This window comes from Hippichthys cyanospilos, chromosome 7 (assembly GCF_059441005.1).
Source record: "Hippichthys cyanospilos isolate Australia breed blue-spotted pipefish chromosome 7, RoL_Hcya_1.0, whole genome shotgun sequence".
In the NCBI taxonomy this organism is placed as follows: domain Eukaryota; kingdom Metazoa; phylum Chordata; class Actinopteri; order Syngnathiformes; family Syngnathidae; genus Hippichthys; species Hippichthys cyanospilos.
In genome coordinates, this window is record NC_142375.1 from 14,023,802 (window position 1) to 14,043,044 (window position 19,243).

The 19,243-nt window shown below is 38.7% G+C and overlaps 3 protein-coding genes across 8 annotated transcripts; 1 reads left to right on the plus strand and 2 right to left on the minus strand.

The window, feature by feature from the left end:
• The first annotated feature begins 473 nt into the window (after positions 1-473).
• Positions 474-3,797, plus strand: cisd2 (CDGSH iron sulfur domain 2). Its single transcript, XM_088418734.1, has 3 exons — positions 474-719; positions 1,372-1,586; positions 1,898-3,797. The coding sequence occupies exons 1-3, from the start codon at positions 617-619 to the stop codon at positions 1,985-1,987; spliced, it is 408 nt and encodes a 135-aa protein (XP_088274860.1). The 5' UTR covers positions 474-616; the 3' UTR covers positions 1,988-3,797.
• LOC148421154 (sodium/hydrogen exchanger 9B2) lies at positions 2,844-12,513 on the minus strand. Of its 6 annotated transcripts, none has more exons than XR_015866075.1 (14): positions 11,753-12,513; positions 11,210-11,465; positions 10,336-10,537; positions 8,868-9,038; positions 8,277-8,419; positions 7,652-7,779; positions 7,381-7,556; positions 6,389-6,495; positions 5,889-6,038; positions 5,694-5,802; positions 4,972-5,006; positions 4,870-4,895; positions 4,594-4,777; positions 2,844-3,875 (listed from the first exon to the last, which is right to left on the minus strand). XR_015866075.1 is itself a non-coding variant. In XM_088418730.1 (13 exons), exons 2-13 carry the CDS (start codon positions 11,342-11,344, stop codon positions 3,814-3,816), a joined length of 1,743 nt encoding a protein of 580 aa, XP_088274856.1. In that variant the 5' UTR covers positions 11,345-11,465; positions 12,439-12,513; the 3' UTR covers positions 2,844-3,813. The 6 variants fall into 6 exon arrangements, 4 of the variants coding, with proteins under 4 accessions (XP_088274856.1, XP_088274857.1, XP_088274854.1 ...); XR_015866076.1 differs by having other exon boundaries at positions 3,800-3,875; positions 4,555-4,777; XM_088418730.1 differs by having other exon boundaries at positions 4,555-4,777; positions 4,870-5,006; positions 12,439-12,513.
• A 95-nt stretch (positions 12,514-12,608) lies between these two features.
• Positions 12,609-18,992, minus strand: bdh2 (3-hydroxybutyrate dehydrogenase 2). Its single transcript, XM_088418733.1, has 10 exons — positions 18,553-18,992; positions 17,759-17,849; positions 16,911-16,989; positions 16,612-16,708; positions 15,303-15,411; positions 14,946-15,006; positions 14,683-14,796; positions 14,152-14,210; positions 13,980-14,072; positions 12,609-13,173 (listed from the first exon to the last, which is right to left on the minus strand). Exons 2-10 carry the CDS (start codon positions 17,828-17,830, stop codon positions 13,120-13,122), a joined length of 738 nt encoding a protein of 245 aa, XP_088274859.1. The 5' UTR covers positions 17,831-17,849; positions 18,553-18,992; the 3' UTR covers positions 12,609-13,119.
• Between the last annotated feature and the right edge of the window lie 251 nt (positions 18,993-19,243).

The window sequence follows — 19,243 nt, forward strand, 5'->3', positions numbered from 1 at the left end:
CACTGGAGGGCGCAAAAAGAGAGCGAATAGAGCTCTGCAGCTTGACAAGAGCAGCTGTTTTCACTGTGGTGAAAACACGTTGAGGTGACAAAAATGAGGACGAGCTTAGAGTTAAAAATATGGATGGATAATTGAATAACTAAATCAAAAGTATCACAAATAAATGTTCAAAAACTTTTCACAAATAAATGTAGATGTTTAAAATTATGTGTTCATAATGTATTTAATTTTAATCTATATTCTATATAAGATACAGATTTTGGTAAACAAGACAAGTTCCACAGAATTGGTTCTGATCCTTCAAACCAGTATCTCCGTCAACACCGCCAACGCTACCAAACGTGTCTAATTTTTTTCAAGTACTGAAAATCAAAATTTCCGAGTTCATGACTTAACCTCCCAGCACCGCCCTCATACTGATATCCAATCAAAATACACCAACTCCTCTTGTGACGATTGGTTGCACGGGTCGCTCTTGGCGTATTCACGACGGTAATTACGCTCTTTTCAGATCCTCATAGATTCCGTAGTATAAGTGTCACGTACCGGTAGAGCGAAAAGAAGCGCGTCGTAAACTAAGCGTAAACTCGGAATCTGCTGCACTGAGCATTTCAAGATGGTTTTAGAAACGATTTCGAGGATAATAAAAGTGCAGCTTCCAGCTTATCTGAAGAAGCTTCCTCTTCCGGATACGATCGGCGGATTTGTAAGGTTAACAGGCAAGTAAACAATAGCTGTAATACAGTACTCTTTTGAATGCTATGCGTGATGACTTCTTGACTAATAGAGACACTTTTTAGCTCCAAGCGCTTAACCTTCACCGCATTTAGACATACGAACAAGTCCAACAAGTCGGTTACTTTGCAAGCAAGGGGAAATATTTCACGACTGTATAGAGAACTATTCATTCATAGCATTGTCACTATTTTGCAGCTACATGAATGAATTAAAGTCTTATAAGTGTGACGTGAAGTATGCATTTCCAATTAACTAAGATTACGTCTCCAATACATTTTTGTAGAACGGCATTTTTAAAAAGGTAGTTTATGTATTGAGGGGTGCTTTCCTTACAATTAGCCATTACGATACCTGCATTACTTGACTTACTTCTAAGCGAGTATCATTGCTGTGCACCGTCGGTGCGGTTCTCTCTCATACATTTCCGTAAAGAAATGAAAACGTTGGCTTTGGCATGAAAATCTACTATTGTTTAGACTGTAGAGTGGACACTCCCAACATTTCCATGTTCGCTGTGGCATTTGACCTTGCTGTTTTGTAGATTATTCAAAAGTGGCATACTGCACTATCGCCACATTAGGAATACAGGTTATAAGTAAATGCCGTTGTATCAATTGTGTACTGTGCCCATAGTGTCCGAATGGCTGCGGTTACTGCCACTGCTGGGCATCTTGGCTCTGCTTGGCTACATGACCATTCGGCCCTTCTTTCCCAAGAAGAAGAAGCAGAGAGACAGCCTGATCAACCTGAAGATTCAGAAAGAGAACCCCAAAGTGGTCAATGAGATAGACATTGAGGACCTTAACAGTGCAAATGTGTGCTACTGCCGCTGTTGGCGCTCCAAAACCGTAAGTTAGTTTTTCTTGGCAGGAAATGTAGATGTTTTTTCCTTACAATTTACATGGAATATGTCACCATAGTAGTGACTGACAGTTTATTGGGTTCAGCTCCCACTGTTTTTGCTTGCTACGTTTTGACCGCAACGTCAGTTAAAATGCTATAGTTGGGATAAGATTTATAGAAAATCCCTGGTTGGCTAGATGGATTGCTGGGAGTCATCATAATGTTTTATGTTTACATCATCTTTATATAGGTTTTAAACCTCAGCTAGGAGAATAGGCAGCTAGCCACTAACACGGACACATTTCCTCTTTTTTAGTTTCCTGTTTGTGACAAGTCACACTTAAAGCACAACGAGCTAACTGGAGACAACGTGGGACCACTCATACTCAAGAAGAAGATCCTATAATGGGTCACTTATTGGGAGATTCCCCTCTCCCCTAGTATTTACATTACATTTATTTACTCTCAGTAACTGTTTTTTTTTATTTGCATGTGCAGGTAAGAAACATTGTCATGCAGTCATCTGAAGGAGTCCTGATGTGTTGATAAAGGACTGGTCTGCCCTTTTTTGTGATATCTGTAAATTTGATTTTACAGTAGTTTCTCCGACGGCCTCCATATGTCATTGTGACTACTTTGAGTGTATTATAGCTTTTATTCAATATAAACCCCACAGGGCAATTTTCCTCTATCAGACATATAATGTATTACAAGGTGTCAAATTTAGCCTTTCTTTCCTTCATTGTGTCTATCTACATTATTACAAACTATTGCCATATGTAATACTCAAGTTTAATACATTGGAGACTCCTTGCATCCTTTCTGATACACCCGATAAGTTTACTCGGGCATTTCTAACCATTGCACAATCCATTTATATCAGCGTTGCTGTATAATTTTACCAAGCCCTGTTGAGGTTCATGTGAATAACCGAAACATTGTTTTTAGCCTGTTTTTTTTTTTAATGCACTATAACATAACAATGACTGTAAATACAATATTTCCTTCTGGAGTAATTCATACCTACCCTTGTTTTTGTATAAATGTTTAATATTACCTGGTATCCTGGAGCATGGTTTGAATTAATTGGTTCTCTATGCAACATACATGTATATTGGCGCAGCAATGTTTTGAACTAAATGCTAGTTCAATAATACAGTTCCAATCAAAGGTTTGGACACACTGTTTACTGAATGAGCAAGTTTGTGCAAACTTGGTTCATATACTATGGTAACTGTTAGTCCACAGAACTGAGCAAAAGATTCAACTTGGGGGAAAAAAAAACTTTATTAAAGAATATTTCGTAAAAAACTAATTCTCTTCCATATATATTTCATAAATACTCTAATACTGCACACAAAACTTTTTAGCACACAATTTAAATAATTGAACATCTTAAAACTCCTTAAATTACATACCATGCCTTTGTAACAAATGAAAGTAATAGTGACCAAATGACTAATAAGTTTCTATGAGTGAATACGATTCAGCTTCAATTTTAAACTGGGGAACATTTAACTATGTTATATACAGTACATTTTCCTGAGGTTTTACACATTTTGATTTAAAAAAAAAACTGTACCGGTACTTAGTGTCACACACACATATGCTGATGTTAAAAAAAAAAAAAAAAAGTTTAAATTTAGTAACAAACAAGAGGCTATTTGTTGCAAGTATTAGTACGGTATTACCAAACGTCAGATTCCCTTATTTTAACAAATAGCAACAATCATGGTCTTTAAAAAAAAAAAAAAAAGAAACAATTTCATTCTTTTATAATGAACAATTCAACTCTGAATTGGAAGTACCTCTCGTACACTGTGAGACCATTCATGCGCTCAGATGTGGGTCATTTGAGGCTTGGAAATCACCAGTGGCTATATATATATATATATATATATATATATATATATATATACACAGTCATTCGCATCCGTGCTCCTGCGGGAAAGAGAACAGCAGGAGCTGTTAGGAGAAAGCAAGTCAAAACGAGCCACTTGGTGGCTAAAGGAGTGTTGACATATCAGACATGTCAGTCATTGCAGTTATTTTGTTTCAAATTAAAACTTGTTGAGTTGAATGTTCCCTAGAGAATAAATAATGAAATACCGGTAGACGTCAATAGTGAGGAGTTCCATGACAATCTGATTGTGGTACAGTAGTTGCAGACAAATACCCTCAAATGTAAAATAAAAAGATAATTTGTACATCCCTGATTTGAGAGTGGTGATATTACAGAGTACTTTCATAGGTGACTGGCGTTTCATTGTCCTCATCGCTGCCTGCTGCAGTGCCTGGAGGAGGTGCAGAAAGGAGCACAGTCATCACTTAACAGCCTTTTTCTGTGATACCTTTTCTACTTCTCAAGTGTGTTACAGAAAACCCCAGATAGTGAGTGAATTCTGTGATAGCTGTACAGAGCAGGTAATGTGTAGCGTTTGAAGTAATATATATCATGCAACATTTACCCAGAAAACTTTGAAAAGTTACGTTTAATTAGCACCACTTTTGGCACAAATTTAAAGTTCCTTTTAAGCTCTATAATTTCATCATTACCGTTTTGATTTTGGCTTACCACTCGCGCATTTTTCGCAGAACAAATCACTTTGTCACTGGTTTTGTGCTAGAATAAAAATCCTGTGCAGTTAAAAAGGTCTGATTCGGCAGACCCTTGCCAAACCTCCGGTTGAGGAGATTCATGTCGTGCTTTGCAACCATGCTAACGCACCTTAAAACCATTATAACACGTTATCAAAAAGGCATGAATTACTCAACAGATGTTTATTTTGGTCCCAAAACACTAGTAGGTAGGCCATTTTCTGAATAAAGACTAGTCTAATACAGTGACATTGCTGCAATTGTTGAAAGGATGGCCAAGCTACATTCCTGTTACACTTACTCACTACAACTATGAGGCTGGGTGGTGAAATCTGAGCTGGGTTATGTTGGTAAATATGCAGATATGTTACCTACCTAAGAAAAAAGCTGATAAATTCGGTTTGACTCGCTCACCACAGGCTGAGTTCTTTGGTTTCTGCAGTAGGCATGGTCCACACAGTCCTATGACAAGGGCCCCGATCGGCGCCGTCAGGAGAATGGAAAGCACAGCCACAGTAAGCACATCCATGCCATACTTCTGCATCTGCTTGTCTTGCCTTGTCCTGGCCATGTCCAAAGCTGTGGAGCCAATAGCTGCCTGGTGGTTGAAAAATAACAGTTTACCTCTGTGATGCCTCGTGTAGCAAGCGTCAAATGTCAGAATTGTTTTTATTTTTTATTTTAGAATACCTGCACTGTGGCTTTGGGCATCCAAGCTAGAGCAATAAACAGTTTTTCTCGAATGTTAAAGCCAGCAAACAACACACAAACGTAGGTGAAAAGAAGACGGACCAGTAGGGCGATGAGCAGAGAAGCTATACCCAGACCTGCACGACAAAACGTACTGCATTTACAACTGTGGCACATTATGTTTGATAACAATTTTTAATCTTTTCCAGGACGGTACAATCAAAATTAGTATCAAATATGATCATATACAAAATACTTGTTTTTATAACAGTTGAGAGAAAATAACTGAACCAACAAATACAAAAAAATGCCTAATTTTAATTAAATGTCTTGGATACATAAAGATATTCATATTAATCACATGATTGTTTAGTTTCCAATTGTTTGTTTAGTGATGTTTAGTGCCCAACCTCATGACTGAATGGCTGATGCTATTTGTGTGCTTAAAAACAATGATTTAGAAAGCAAGTTTTCAGTAAGGACAGTATTAGAATTTTTTTTTAAACAAGGGAAAAACTCCCAAAAAAGCACTGGAGTCTCTATCATCTGCTTATGTTCAATTTTTCACCAGTAGGGGCCGTCAAACACAAAACTTGCCCAGTCTAAAAGATGAATACTTGTATCCACTTGATGGAATATTGGGAGGATAAAAGATTCAATAGTGTTATTATAAAATATCTATTCCAAATATGTCTGGACCCAAACAATTAATAGAACACAAATATTACAAGCAAAAAAATATATAAATATGTATAATCACAATGACCATGCCACATTTTCAAGAATTGTTAGCATCCTTGTGAGGATTATTGGGTGATTCTTACCAACTGTGTGTCCCTCCAACTCTGACACTCTTATCTCCGCTCCGATTAGGCCAAACAGAAGTGGCTGAAAAACATCCCATGCCCAGCCCACCACTTCCTCCACGCGTGCCTTAACAGGAGCACAAAACATGCGGTTAATTCCGGTTTCCTCTGGCACGCATATTATAAAATGCTAAAAACTTTGAATATGAATACCTTCTCCGTACCCCATCCGAGACCAGCAAGAAATGCCAGCACCAAAGTGCAGAGGCCACCAGAGCCAGGAAATCCAGCCACACCGCTGCCAAACACAGCAAAGACAGACAGGCCAAGCACCAAGAAGGATCGCTTCATCACCAAGTGTTTCTAGAATGACAAAAACCAGCAAGTGTTTTACACACCGTTTTGGCCGATCAGTTTTAAGGTGGAGTGTTTCCAAAATTGCACTGCAGGGGAGAGTATCATTCATAAAAATAAACACATACTTTTAATAACCTGATGATTATAATGTGTCACCTGTACAGTATTTTACTAAAGACAAGCATGTTTTTAAACAGAAAAGATGTCAGAAAAGTAATGGTGGAAAAATGCATGGCTTATTTACATGGTTAAAATGTAGCCTGGGGTCAATACCAAGGTGGTTAAACTAGCTGCGTCGACAAATGGAGAAACACTTACTCAGCGTGTAATGACGTTGCAAGGTGCTTAATGCCTACCTGGTCAAGACTGGGAAAGTACTGGATAAGGAAGCCAAGAAGGATGCCAGCAAGCAAGCCACCGGCCACCTCCAGCACACCTCTCAAGATGTTGTACCATGTGGAACCTACAAGAAAAAGCAAGATTTCCAAGAAATAATATATTTTTTGACAGAAATAAAGCTTGTTCTTTATGTGTTTTAAGAATAAGAAATTTATTCTTGGTCTAAAAAGCAATGACAAGAGTATGAATATCTACTAAATAGTTCTATTGTCAAACTGAATGTCATCATCTTTTTTTTTTTACTTGGTTATATGGTTATATGTATTTCTGTGGACTTTTCATGTTTTGTTTTGTTTTTTCGTCGGTAAGCATTGCCTCAGGACGTGAAAGTATACTGCAGAAGGCACATGGAAACATTTAATAATTAATTTCCAGGATGATTATGAGACATACTGTATATGACAAAGGCAAGTTTTGAGTTTATATGTGATAAATGTATTTGACTTTTATGACTTTTTTGATTTTATGAGCAACATTTTTTATATTTATATTGAAGAAGATAATGCCTGAGAACTAAATGTCAAATTAAGGTGATGAAATAAAATGATTTTCATTTGATTAGCTGCTGTGTTATGTTCTTCCTTTGGAGACTCATCAACATATATGAATGAAATGGTCCTCTTCATATGACAAAAAAGGTGCGAGGGTACACAAGACAGAAAAGGTTGGGAACTACTGTTTTAGAAAGCTCTCGAAGGGTCTTCAATTTATGAGTTTTCTTGTAAAGCATTGAACAACATTATCAGAATGTGTTAACTTATAAACTGGAATACGCTGAAAGCTATCAGTTACCTACACTCATGCAGTAAAATGAAAATTAAAATACAAATTTTAAGGGAAAACATTTTAGAATTGCAAGCACTACTGGCATATATGTATATTTAATCCTGCATCTCAGTGTTGACCTGAGCTAATACGTTAAAAGTTTGTTTATTCCAGCCCCATTTACCTGTAGCAAAAGCTATGCCCAAGCATGTCGTGAACCCTGTTATGGCGAGAATGTCGTCAAAGCTGCCCGCTGCCATTAACACTGTTGGGATGCCCTGCTCCAAGCCATAACCGTCCTTCTGCAGTAGCAACATGGAGGGGACCACCACTGCTGGAGACACAGCACCGAGCACAAAGCTGCAAAGTGAAAGAGAAAGCCCCACTGAATGGATGCGTACTGTACGTTTGACCATTTTGAGCTGAGCTGTTTCAAAGAGGGGGGAGATATTTACCCAAGGATGAATCCCCACACCCAGGGCAAACCCATGAGGAAGTGGGAGACCAAAGCTAAGGTACATGCCTCAATGATGCATGGCCCAACTGCCACACGCAAACACACAGACTTCAGCTTCCTCAGAGCCTGGCAAAACACACATTCCAAACGGTTATATTACACAATTTATTTCTGTACAGAAAAAGAGAAGAACACTTGTATGGATGACATGTTCAATATCATTCCTATACTCGCAATTTTAAGCAATGTGTAAAAAGGTATATCATATCATTTCACATCATTAATGTTTTGCCCTGAGTTGCGGAGATGACTGAAATTATGAATTTCATTTGCAAATGAATAAATGTCTATCCTGATGGATCTTATTTATTGATGTTCCTAATCAAACTGTAAAATGTCCATCATACAATAAAAGACAAAAAGAAATATGAACTGGAACTTTTAGTAGAAAATTTTAAGTTAGAATGTTTGTGGAAAAAAAAAAAAAGACTTCATAAAACGTACAAGTTTAACCCACATGCCAGATTTAGCGTTTACATACCAAAACATGAAAACCTCTTTATTTCTGAGTCCTAATCAATGTTAAAAGACTAAAGTAAAAAAAACAACAAAAAAAAACTTACCAAGGGATCCAAACCAAGACCAGCTCTGGCTAGGATGACCGCCAACGCAATGTTCCTGAGGGAGGCGGACCACTTGAAGTTAATGTACACACCGTCTGTTATTACTGGTATATTTCTCAGTGTGAAACCCATGAGCAGCATACCTGGAAAAGAAAGAGGATATTGGTAATCATTTGGTCCTCCCATGGTGTTCAAGTGCACATAGTTTCAGTCTCGGATAAAAGAGGTTCAACAATGACATTGTAAATTCCATCAAATCTTAAATGTTATGTTTTATTTCCTGTTTAAAACATGCAAACATTAGTAACAACTAATATACTGTACTACCAAAAAACAGTATAATAGATATCCAAAAAATGTATTCCATTAGATAATCTAAAACATCTGTTTCTGATATACAAAGGCATAAATACCATAAAGTATTGTGTTCAACCTAGCATTATAAAGCATCAGACTTTTTTTTATTTTTAATATGACATCTCATAGTAAGAAAATAATGTTTTTGACTTCATAGATTAAAAATGTTAAATGTTATATATACGATGCACAACTCTTGTTTTGTTTTTTTTCATAAGATGTTTGATGTCCTACCAAGAAGTGGAGGGAATGGTGGAAGTCTGGGCAGCCGGATCAGAGCCACCAGTTTTCCACCAATGACTGCACAGATGAAAAGCACCGTAATGCCAAACAGGTTACCACCTGGAAGGCATTCATCCTCTGTGACGGACCATACCACTCCAAAAAGCACTGCGGCCAAGAGGACTGGGGAGGAAACAGGACAACTGAGTAATGAAACATACAATATATTATTTATTCCTGTCATTTCAAAGTAATTAGTAACATAACATTTTTACTGTATTTGAAATGTAATGCATTACACTGCTATTGCATTACTTTTATATTACTCTCACCACAATACCTGGAAATATGGATTTGCCATTCTAAATGTAGCATTACGCTCGTTACACAGCCAATGAAAGATTTGCTTAAGCCTAAAACCAATACAAATCATTGAATCTATATTGTATATTTAAAAAGAACATACATCTTTTTATTTTGTTTTTTTTTTTGTATTTTAATCTCTTTATCACTTAGCTTCACAGCATAGTGATGCATTGTTTGTGCCGGAGGCAAAAACAGTCCATTTCACAATTTCAGTGTTAATATTGTATTAAAATTCAAGTTCTGTCGGCTAGGTTAGGGACAGATGTTTCAAAAACAGATGGTTTCAGTGGGGCTGACGTTAGCTTCAAGCATCTTCATCATCTATCATCTTCATACACATTAACCAGAACTATTTATTGACTATTATTAATAAGAATTTTACAGTGAACATTAGCGTTAGCTTCTCTTGTGATTATTGCTAGTTGAGACAGGGATCTTGCAAAAAAGGTTTTGAAATGCTGGTGAATTCACTGTGGGAAGCTGCAGCTTTTATCTTCTATGTACGACACACTTCTAACCTCTTGAGCTGGAAGTGGAAAACCTCAAGCGAGGGTTTTCCTTTCCCTTTTGCTAAGTTCATGTTACTATGGCACCGCTCTAGATCGTTTGTCAAATTTCTGGTCCTATGTCGCAAAGTGGACAGCTCTTTAGGTGTTGCGCACAAAGTGCACCTAAATATTATATTCTTATCTTTATCGCTGAAGAACTGTAAGTATTGGGCATATGTCCATCTAGTGTACATATTATCAATATTCAACCTGTCGTCTGCTGCTGGTACAATAATCTCAGCTGTAGTAGCTAGTAACAACAGCAAGTAAAAATTTTGCCCCGGACTTTTCTCCTCCGATGTTGCAACACTACTTTCAGGCTAAAAATGCATAGTAATGCATTACATTACTCTCATTTGTATCAAGTACAATATTACTATTTTTTGTGTGTAATATATTACACTACCGTGCTACTGCAAAAAGTAATGCATTTCAAAAGTAATGTAATTACTGTAACGCATAACTCCCAACACTCTGTGTGTGTGTGTGTGTGTGTGTGTGTAAAAATTATCATTGACGTAATGAAAACTTGGGATACGTCTAAAGGGATTCTGTTCTGGACTTACCTTTTGTGATGACAGAAGCTACAAGGCCTCTTGGGGGACAAGGGCAAAATCTGTGAAGCAATGGGCAGCAAACAAGTGGTGGTTCCGTGTTGGTGCCAGCATCCACCACAGGGTGGCGAGGGAGAAAATAGGTTGTTTCCTCTGTGACATTTGGACTGGAACAACGCCGTACCACTACCTGGATCTGGTTCACATTAAGGTGCTGGAAAGAGACAGCGCATGGGGTAAAATGTTTCACTTTTTCAGATTATAGTAAAGGTCTAATTAGACCATAAATATGCTTTTCTACAGCAGAGTACATGTGGTTCTTTTCTTCCATGGTTTGGTTAGGTCTGTTTCCACATCTAAATAGTACAGAGAAAAACTATGGAAACCATGAGAGCATTAAGAATTTACCTTCCTAGATGTTGCAAGGTTATAGATCAAAAAAGCTGAGGGCAGCAAGAATGCAGGCAGTTGGAGCAAAGTGGAAATTGTAGCATACTACTGCAGCATCGTCTACATTCGGCTTTATGCTCCACAACACAGGACTAATCTTAGATTGGCATTTGTGTGCACCTTTAATCAATAATAAAAACTGGTTATTCCCATCTATTTGATTGTTCTTGTCGGGAAACAATGATGTTTTGTCTTAGGCTGTTGAAACCTTGTCAGAAATGCATGCTGTGTTATATTGTAGTTTTACAGTGCTACGCAAAAGTATGGTAGCTTGACTTTTGGGAGAAATGTTGCAAAAAAAATAATAATAAAAAGCAAAAGAAAATGAACAAACTGAACATGTTAGTACAACATATACTGTAACTTAATTGGCTGAGATTAAAGTTTGTTGAATTACACATTTTGGTTAATGATAAGAAGTAGAAGTTAAGATTACCTCCACATGGTTTCCCGATGGCAACGGAATTCTGTCCATAAGCGGACTGGGTGCAGGACTAGGAGCAGGACTGGGTGCAGGACTTGGTGCAGGACTGGGCTCCGGGGTGGCAGGTTTGGACCGGGTATCCTCCATGGTGCTTATCTACAGAATATCTGGTCCACTTTTCTTTCACAGAACATTCAATTGAGGGGAGGAGCTGTTGGCCATAGATGGGACACTTCCAGCACTTTCACTTGTATGTATCCACCGATGCCTAGAATTCCAAGAAAGCAGAAAAAAACAGCAATGCCAAGTCGTGTTTAATCACATTTAGGAAAACTAATTGGCTTTTTTTATGCAGGTCCACTTCATCATTGTAATTCTGATGGTAAAGCTGCATTAAAAATATTAAACATGAGAAAAATGAGTACGCACTGAGGTAATGCAATCTGCGCTCAAACATCACATACTACAATGTTTTGTCAACCACTACCTGATGGCACTGGCAACAGCAGTTGGTTAATCCAATATTGTCAACAGACCACACTAATCGATGCTTACATCCTTGGCCATATGGCGCGACAAGCAGTCGAAGTAGGTGAACGTGGATATTTCTGCCAAAGTCGCTCCCACGCGGCTCCTCAGTATACATGTCTTATGCTAACAGCTAGCTAACTTGGCTAGATCGGGGAGGGTCTGTCTTCACATGAATGGGTAACAATTGCTACGTCATCGATAAGGGCGTAGAACTTCGGTAACGGGTTAGCTTCGCGTCATTCCACAACTCGCGTGAATCCACTCGCCTCTGGCTTGACAACGTGCCAAGACCCAGATTCGGACACCGCCGCGCTCCAGTTATAGCGACTCGATTTCTACAGTTTGTTATAAGCGTGTCAACATTGTAGCAGTAGACTTGCGGCGCGGTTTTACCAACAGCGACGCCCGATTGCCGTTTTAGTTTGTCACGAAACTATCAAGCACGTTTGGAAATACAGTAATAAATCCATGTGCCCGACACACATCAAGATTAAACATGCACGATTCAAGCCAATTTTCCAGCCAACTACTACACTCTTTGAATAAGGTTTGTGTTTAGTGCGTTTAAAGTCAATGACAGAACCACCTTTCCGATAAAAGAGGCCGTACGAGAAATTACCTGGCATCATCTTGACTCCCCAGTGTTTCTAGATTATTAAATAGCAATTGAATGTAGAAATGGGAAAATTAAAAACCAAAAAAACACTTACCTCACACCATACACATTGCCAGCTTTGGAACTGGACTGGCATTGGCAGCGTTTCTGTCAGGTTGGCCAGGAGGGGAATGGTAATAAGAGGGATTAGTGATGTTCAGTCTCTGCAGAGTGGTATTGGTGTAGGCTTGGGAGGGGGCAGGTGAAGTATACACATTTTGAAGATATATTTAAAAAGCGTTTATTATATTAGAATATGAATCACATTGACACCAATAAACGTTGGGCCCTATTATCATGCCCAGGACAAGTCGAGAACAAAGTGTAGTCCCACTGTGCGCACGGGTGGTGTTTTTTTTTTTTCCTTTGGTATTTTTGTAGATGGGCGCAAGTATGTAGGGGGTTTGCGCCAGTGAGGGAGTGAACATTGTAGACTTATTTCCCAGGCAAATGGAAGTGCCTCCTACCATTCTTGTTAAATTCATCACAATTTCAGACATTGCAGAAGCAGGAAGAGACTCACTGGAGAGTCGGAATATTTTATCAAGAGCCTTTAGTGTTCATTATGTGAATAGTAGGTGTAAGTACGTAATTAAATTCATACGTAATTTGACAATGCAAACTTGCAACGATTTCCTCTCACAAAATGCCGGTAATCAGAAGCGATAACATCATGGAATCCACCAATCTTAAAGTAGCATCTATTACAAGTAGGACATAGCTTGCGTAATACTTCTCAAAGCCTCCAACCTCCATCGATGATGTGCTCTGTGCCAGTCACATAAGCAGACTGTAGAGGAGCACACAAGACACATTAGTTACACCTGCATAATTTCATCAAAGCCAAATACAACAACATACTTGTCAAAAGGTATCCCAAAAGTCTGCATAGACTTCCCTTTTTATCTACTGTATTTCAAATCATTGATCACTGTCGGGCATTTTGCATTTATTGTAAGCATTGAATTTCCTTGCCCATGGCTCACTAAAAATAGTGGAGCAGTGTTTTAAAACTGCCCCCAGTTTGAGACGCTTTACGGCCATCATACTGCTTCAATAGTACAAATTGCTATCAATAGCAGGTTTCTCAAAACAGAATCAGTTCTTGACCAAACATGTAGCGGCGACGGCGTGCTATTACCAACAATGATGAAAATGCAAACGTCCTAAATCAGGTGTTCAGGAGAAGCCTATCTGAAGGACGGATTCAGAGAATGAAAACACTTAGTTCGACAACTTTGGCTGGGTAAAATGTTTAAGGAAGAATACTGTGACGTCAAAAACAACTCCAACATTATGATGCTCAGCTCCCCGAAATCGGTACTAGTCAACATTTATCACTTTCAAAAAAAAGTTCTTAATCAAGGTCTTTTGGCTACAGATTCCCTTGACTTTGTATGAATACTTCCGCCAAGTTTTATCATTTCATCGGTAGGGGTAGTAGCAGGCCTTCCGCTGGATGGTTTGCCAAGCACAGATTCTATTCAGAGAAATTTGTCATGGATAGCATAAATTGCATGTAGTAACAGAGGAGTGTTTTGGCAATAAAAGCCTCTCAAATTGGCCATGAACAGCCAAAAACCCTTGTATACTCACCTCATCTGAAGCCAGATAGACACACAGAAACGCCACCTCTTCAGCTGTGCACATCCTGCCTGTTTTCTGTCTTGCCATGAAATCCTTGTAAGCCTAGAGAAAGAGGTCATACATGGATCCACACCAGACTAATATTGTAAGTACAAAAAAGAATAAATAAGGTGGGCAGTACCTTTTCTGGGTCAGGTTGAGCCTGGATCCTACCCCTCAGTGAAGGAGTGTCAACAGTACCTGAGGGATAAAAAATAGCTCACAGAGCCTCAAAAAGCACATTCCAGATGAATTCCATTTGCATGTGATCTTGGGCTGAACAATTCTGAAAAACAATGTATTAGCATTTTCTTCTAATTTCACTAGTTTTATGAAAAAATGATTTGTAAACATGGGCTGCACTTCTTAAGCACTGAACGTTTTGAGACAAAAAAAAATATATATAAGCAAAGACAATACAGGTGACCTACAGACTAAAATAAATCAGCACCCCCCCCCCCCCCCCCCACCCATTATAGTCTTTACCTCATGAAAAAAATACCTTCGACAATGTCAATTTGAATATGATTCATTTTTTGGCTCAAATATTATCCCTCTCAAATTTCAGTATTATCCTCTGATATAGTTTGTGTTATTCAATTGAATGCAATTTTCCAAAAACAGTAGCAGGACACTGACATGTTTTTGTATGTACTGAATGTTGCTGACTTACCAGGACAAACACAATTACAGCGAATGCCTTGCTCGATAAAATCAGCGGCTATAGATTTAGTGAGGCCAATGACGGCCGCCTTGGAAGTGCTATACGCACATCGGTTCACCACACCTGTGTCAAGGAAACATATGTCACACACACGCGCGCGCGGCCGCAAAGCTGTTATCTGGCATAAGAGGATTAACATGCTCATACTACAGTTCCTTAATGTCCCTTGAAATAAGCTTTTGTTAAACAAGTGATTCTGAAGTCTGCCTCACCTTTTATGCTTGATGCAACAGAAGCCATGTTAATGATGTTTCCAGACTTTTTCGTCAACATCTGCAATGACACAATTTATTGGGATAATTGAATTAATTTATATAATAATGCAGTATAATAGAAATAGACAGGGTTTCTAATGTCATTTCAAAGACATATATCCAATTTCATCTTGGTCTATCAACGCAGATTAGTGCAGCAGTTACTGCCCATTATGACACAAGTGCGCTGTGAGACAGCTTATCTGAGTGTACAAAGGGTGACAACAAAACAAATAAGCATATGTCAGTCAATTTAAAGCTGCAATGGAACTAGATCAAGTGGATTAGGCATTTAGTGAAGAGGGCAAAGGTCACCTTTGGCAGGAACGCTCTGCACATAAGGTACATGCTCCGGACATTCACATCCATAGTAAAATCCCAGTCGGCCTCTTCACAATCCAAGATGGAGCCATGGTGAACAAATCTATGAACGATGTAACACAGCGGTTAGCACGTCCGTGTCACAGTTCAGGGACCCCAGTTGAAATCCACCTCGCTCTGGCCCTCCTGTGTGGATTTTGCATGTTCTCCCCAAGCCCGCGTGCATTCTCTCCGGGCTTCTTCCCACACTCCAAAAACATGCATGGCAGGTGTATTGGACATACTACAATAAATTGTCCTTAGTTATGATGGGCTGTGTGAATGGTTGTTTGTCTGTGTGCCCTGCAATTGGCAGGCAACCAGTTCAGGGTGTCCCCCGCTTACTGCCCAAAGACAGCTGGGATAGATACCAGCAAGCCTGCCACCCTTATGAGGATAAGCAGCTCTAGAAAATGGATGGATGGATGGATGGATGGACGGATAAATTAATGTCTACATTTTTATCTAAATATATGAGAGTCAACACTGTAGTGACATAATGACATAACTAAATTTAATTCTTAAAACTACACAGATGTTCATATTGTGTACTTGCATGTTACTTCTTATTGAGATTCTAACGTGACATAATGACCTTTGTTAAGGAGATTTAGCATGGGTCAAGGGAAGGTTAAACCTTGAGGTGTGGGGATTTTCAATACATAGTAAAGTGGGAGATGGATAAATACTGTAAGTAAACAGCATGATGGCTGCACTAGCTGTATTTAGGCTATTATTATTCATTGTACAAGACACAAAGTTTTTCAAATATATAAAAATAGCAACGCTAGCAAAGTGGGGTTGGATGAGCTACAGCTTACCAGTGACCATTCATAAAAACAAGCACCATAGAAAATTAAGCAGCAAAATCCACTTATTGTAGTCATCTCAGAGGGCGGCCCTTCTGCCTTGTGCTAAAAAAAATTGGCATCACAGTTGCTCAGCGCTCGACCAATCATAGCTCAGCTTGTTCCATGACCTAACTCAAAAAACAGGCGAGCAGCGATGAGCCCCAGGAATCTGTGCTGTCATTTTTAGGCAACTGTAACTGGTAAAATTCCTGCTCCCTCAGAAAGACAAAAATGGGTGTATTTTGCAAAATAATGTATGTTCCACAAATGCAACATTAATCAGAATGTTGTGTTTATACTAGTGGAGGGACCTAGAATTTATATTGTTAAAAAAAGACATCACTTAAAAGATTGTTCATTCTATTTGTGGAAATTCACGAAAATTTTAGTGTTACTGGAATAAGATAAAATACCCTGCAACATTAAACAGGACATCTACGTGGTCATGTTCCTTGGCCAAGGCATCCACTTGGTCCTTCTTGGTAACGTCCACCACCTTTGTTCTTATCCCTGCTCAGGAAGAGAAAGTACAAAATAATAAATTTGCTTTATAAGGGTGATTAAATCATGTAATTGCAATGATGATATACAAATGATAATATGTATCTTCAAATCTCATAAAAATATGCAGAAGAATGATCGCTATTCTACGAATGCAACATTGTACTTTACCAGCAGGTGACAGTATTGCACCATCACGAATTGTCTCTACCTTGAATACTATCCAGTTCCTTGAGCTTCTCTCCATTTATATCAGTTGCAGTGACTACAGCCCCCTCCTTTGCAAAGGCCTGGTAATTTAAAACACAAATCTGTCACAATATCTGTAGAAAATAAAAACTTTAAAAAGTTGACCTCTTTTTGTTGTGAGTGTGTGTGTGTTGGGGGGGGGGGGGAGGGGACTAAAACGTTGACCTTTTTTTTAATTGAGTGTGTATGTGTGTGTGTGTGTGTGGAGGGGGCGGGCAGAGGACACTACATGAGAACGTTCATTCATTGAAAATGTCTCAGTAAATTTCATGATCCTTTGCCCAGCATGAATTACTGCAATGCTATGTTAACATCCCTGTTCAGTGATATGAAGAGGCTTCTGACTAAATTTATAGCCCCACAATATATATATATATATATATATATATATATATATATATATATATATATATATATTTAGAGGTGTGAATCATATTTCCTTAAAGCACTGTCATGTAACCAATAAAACAGATGCCATATACTAAAATAAACAGTTTTAGTGTTTTGTTTTATGATAATGATCTTGGATTGAATTTGGGGAACACATATACCACTTGCTGTTTTGTTTTTACACTGTCATTTACAATCCCCCCCAAATCTTCTGTTATTGCACAGGCATTTTATCACGAAAAATGGTTTGCTCAATATGACACATAATGGAACAACATTAATATTTGTTGCTTGCATACCGTTGCAATCTGCACGTCAACTCGAGAAAGAGCTGACTGGCATACAGCAGCCTATTAAATAAACATTTTGCACTATTAATTTAGTACATATCAGTAGGAAATACTTATTAAATCTCATTACTATTGCAGCAGCACGTCCAATCCCCTGCGCAGCAGCTGACAACACAATCACTTTTCCATCTAAGCGGCCCATGTTGCACTGCTTCCAGCTGCTGTATGAAAAGAAGAGCATAGAACAATAACTGACAAGAATGTTTTGATCATCAAGATGCTATTTCTATTTGGTAAAGCTTTACATTTCAATGTGGTGTAGCCTAACCCAGAAAATCCTTCTATCGTACGATTTGAAGTTCTATTTAAATTTGCAACTCCATCTTAAGTAGACAATCAAACAGTTCCATAAGGCTAAATTGACAACATAAATCAATCAATGCAGCGAAAATACAAAAATTGTTTGCAAAGTTTATGTGACTCAGAGCTGAACAAACCGATTTAAACTGTACTTCAATTTTTACTATACAGTATATCGAAAATCCCCACACCTTAACTTTCCCTTGACCTATGCTATTTTATATATATACTGTAAACTTTGGTCCAATGATACTAGCCCTACATGACAGTACAAAGTATAGACCGGAAGACAGTCTTTGCTGGATGACAATATAAATCCATTTTAGTCACCATTTGCCAGCTATTAAATGCGATCAAGTTCAATATTCACACAGCACCATTACGACGATCTACATTGAGCTCATTCTTCATCCGATGTTATAGTGAATGTTCACGTGGCAGCGACGGCAACTTCTAACGAGCATACTGAGAAAGGTTTAAGTTTAATGCTAGTTACATCGTGTAAAAAAAAAAAGGGAGGCCAAAATGGGTGCTAACTTTGGAAATTCAGACTTGAAAGCTCACCTTGTCTGCAGAATAGGTCCCAACAACTTGCAGACACAGGACACACACACACACACGTGCACGTGATATGGTTATGAGTTTGCAGCCATTGGTTATTAACCCGGAAGTACTCAAGTACTCAGAGCAAAGGAATGTCAATCAATAGTGTTAGCCTATGGCGTTATATTTGTGCCACAATTACGCACGCGCGGAAAAAAAAATTGAGCGGAGAAAATCAAACTGAGCGAGCGAAAACAGATTTTGAGAGCAAGAAAAAAACTATTGAGCGCGTAATGATAAGAGTTTGAGCGCGCGCCGATTGAGTTTGAACACAGAAAAAGAAATTGCTCGCTCAAAATTCCTCTTTGCTCGCTCGGGATAGCCCTCTCTCGCTCAACATCTCGCTCTCGCTCGCGATACTCCTCCCTGCCTCGCTCAACATTGCGTTTGCTCAACATTGAGCTCTCGCTCGCTCGACTCGTCCTCTGAGCTCGCTCAGTTCTGTTCACGCGTTACGTTTGTGCCACAAAACCAGCCAATCAGAGCTTGTAAAAGCACTTTGATTGACACAGCTTAGTATCCAATGAGATTGCTTGTACGCTATCCGTTGACGCACTCTCGTTTGCCCTGTGTTCACCCGAAAAGGGCAAACGAGAGTGCGTCAACACGGACTTGGGCTGGAGAATTACTTTTAATATTATTATTATTACTG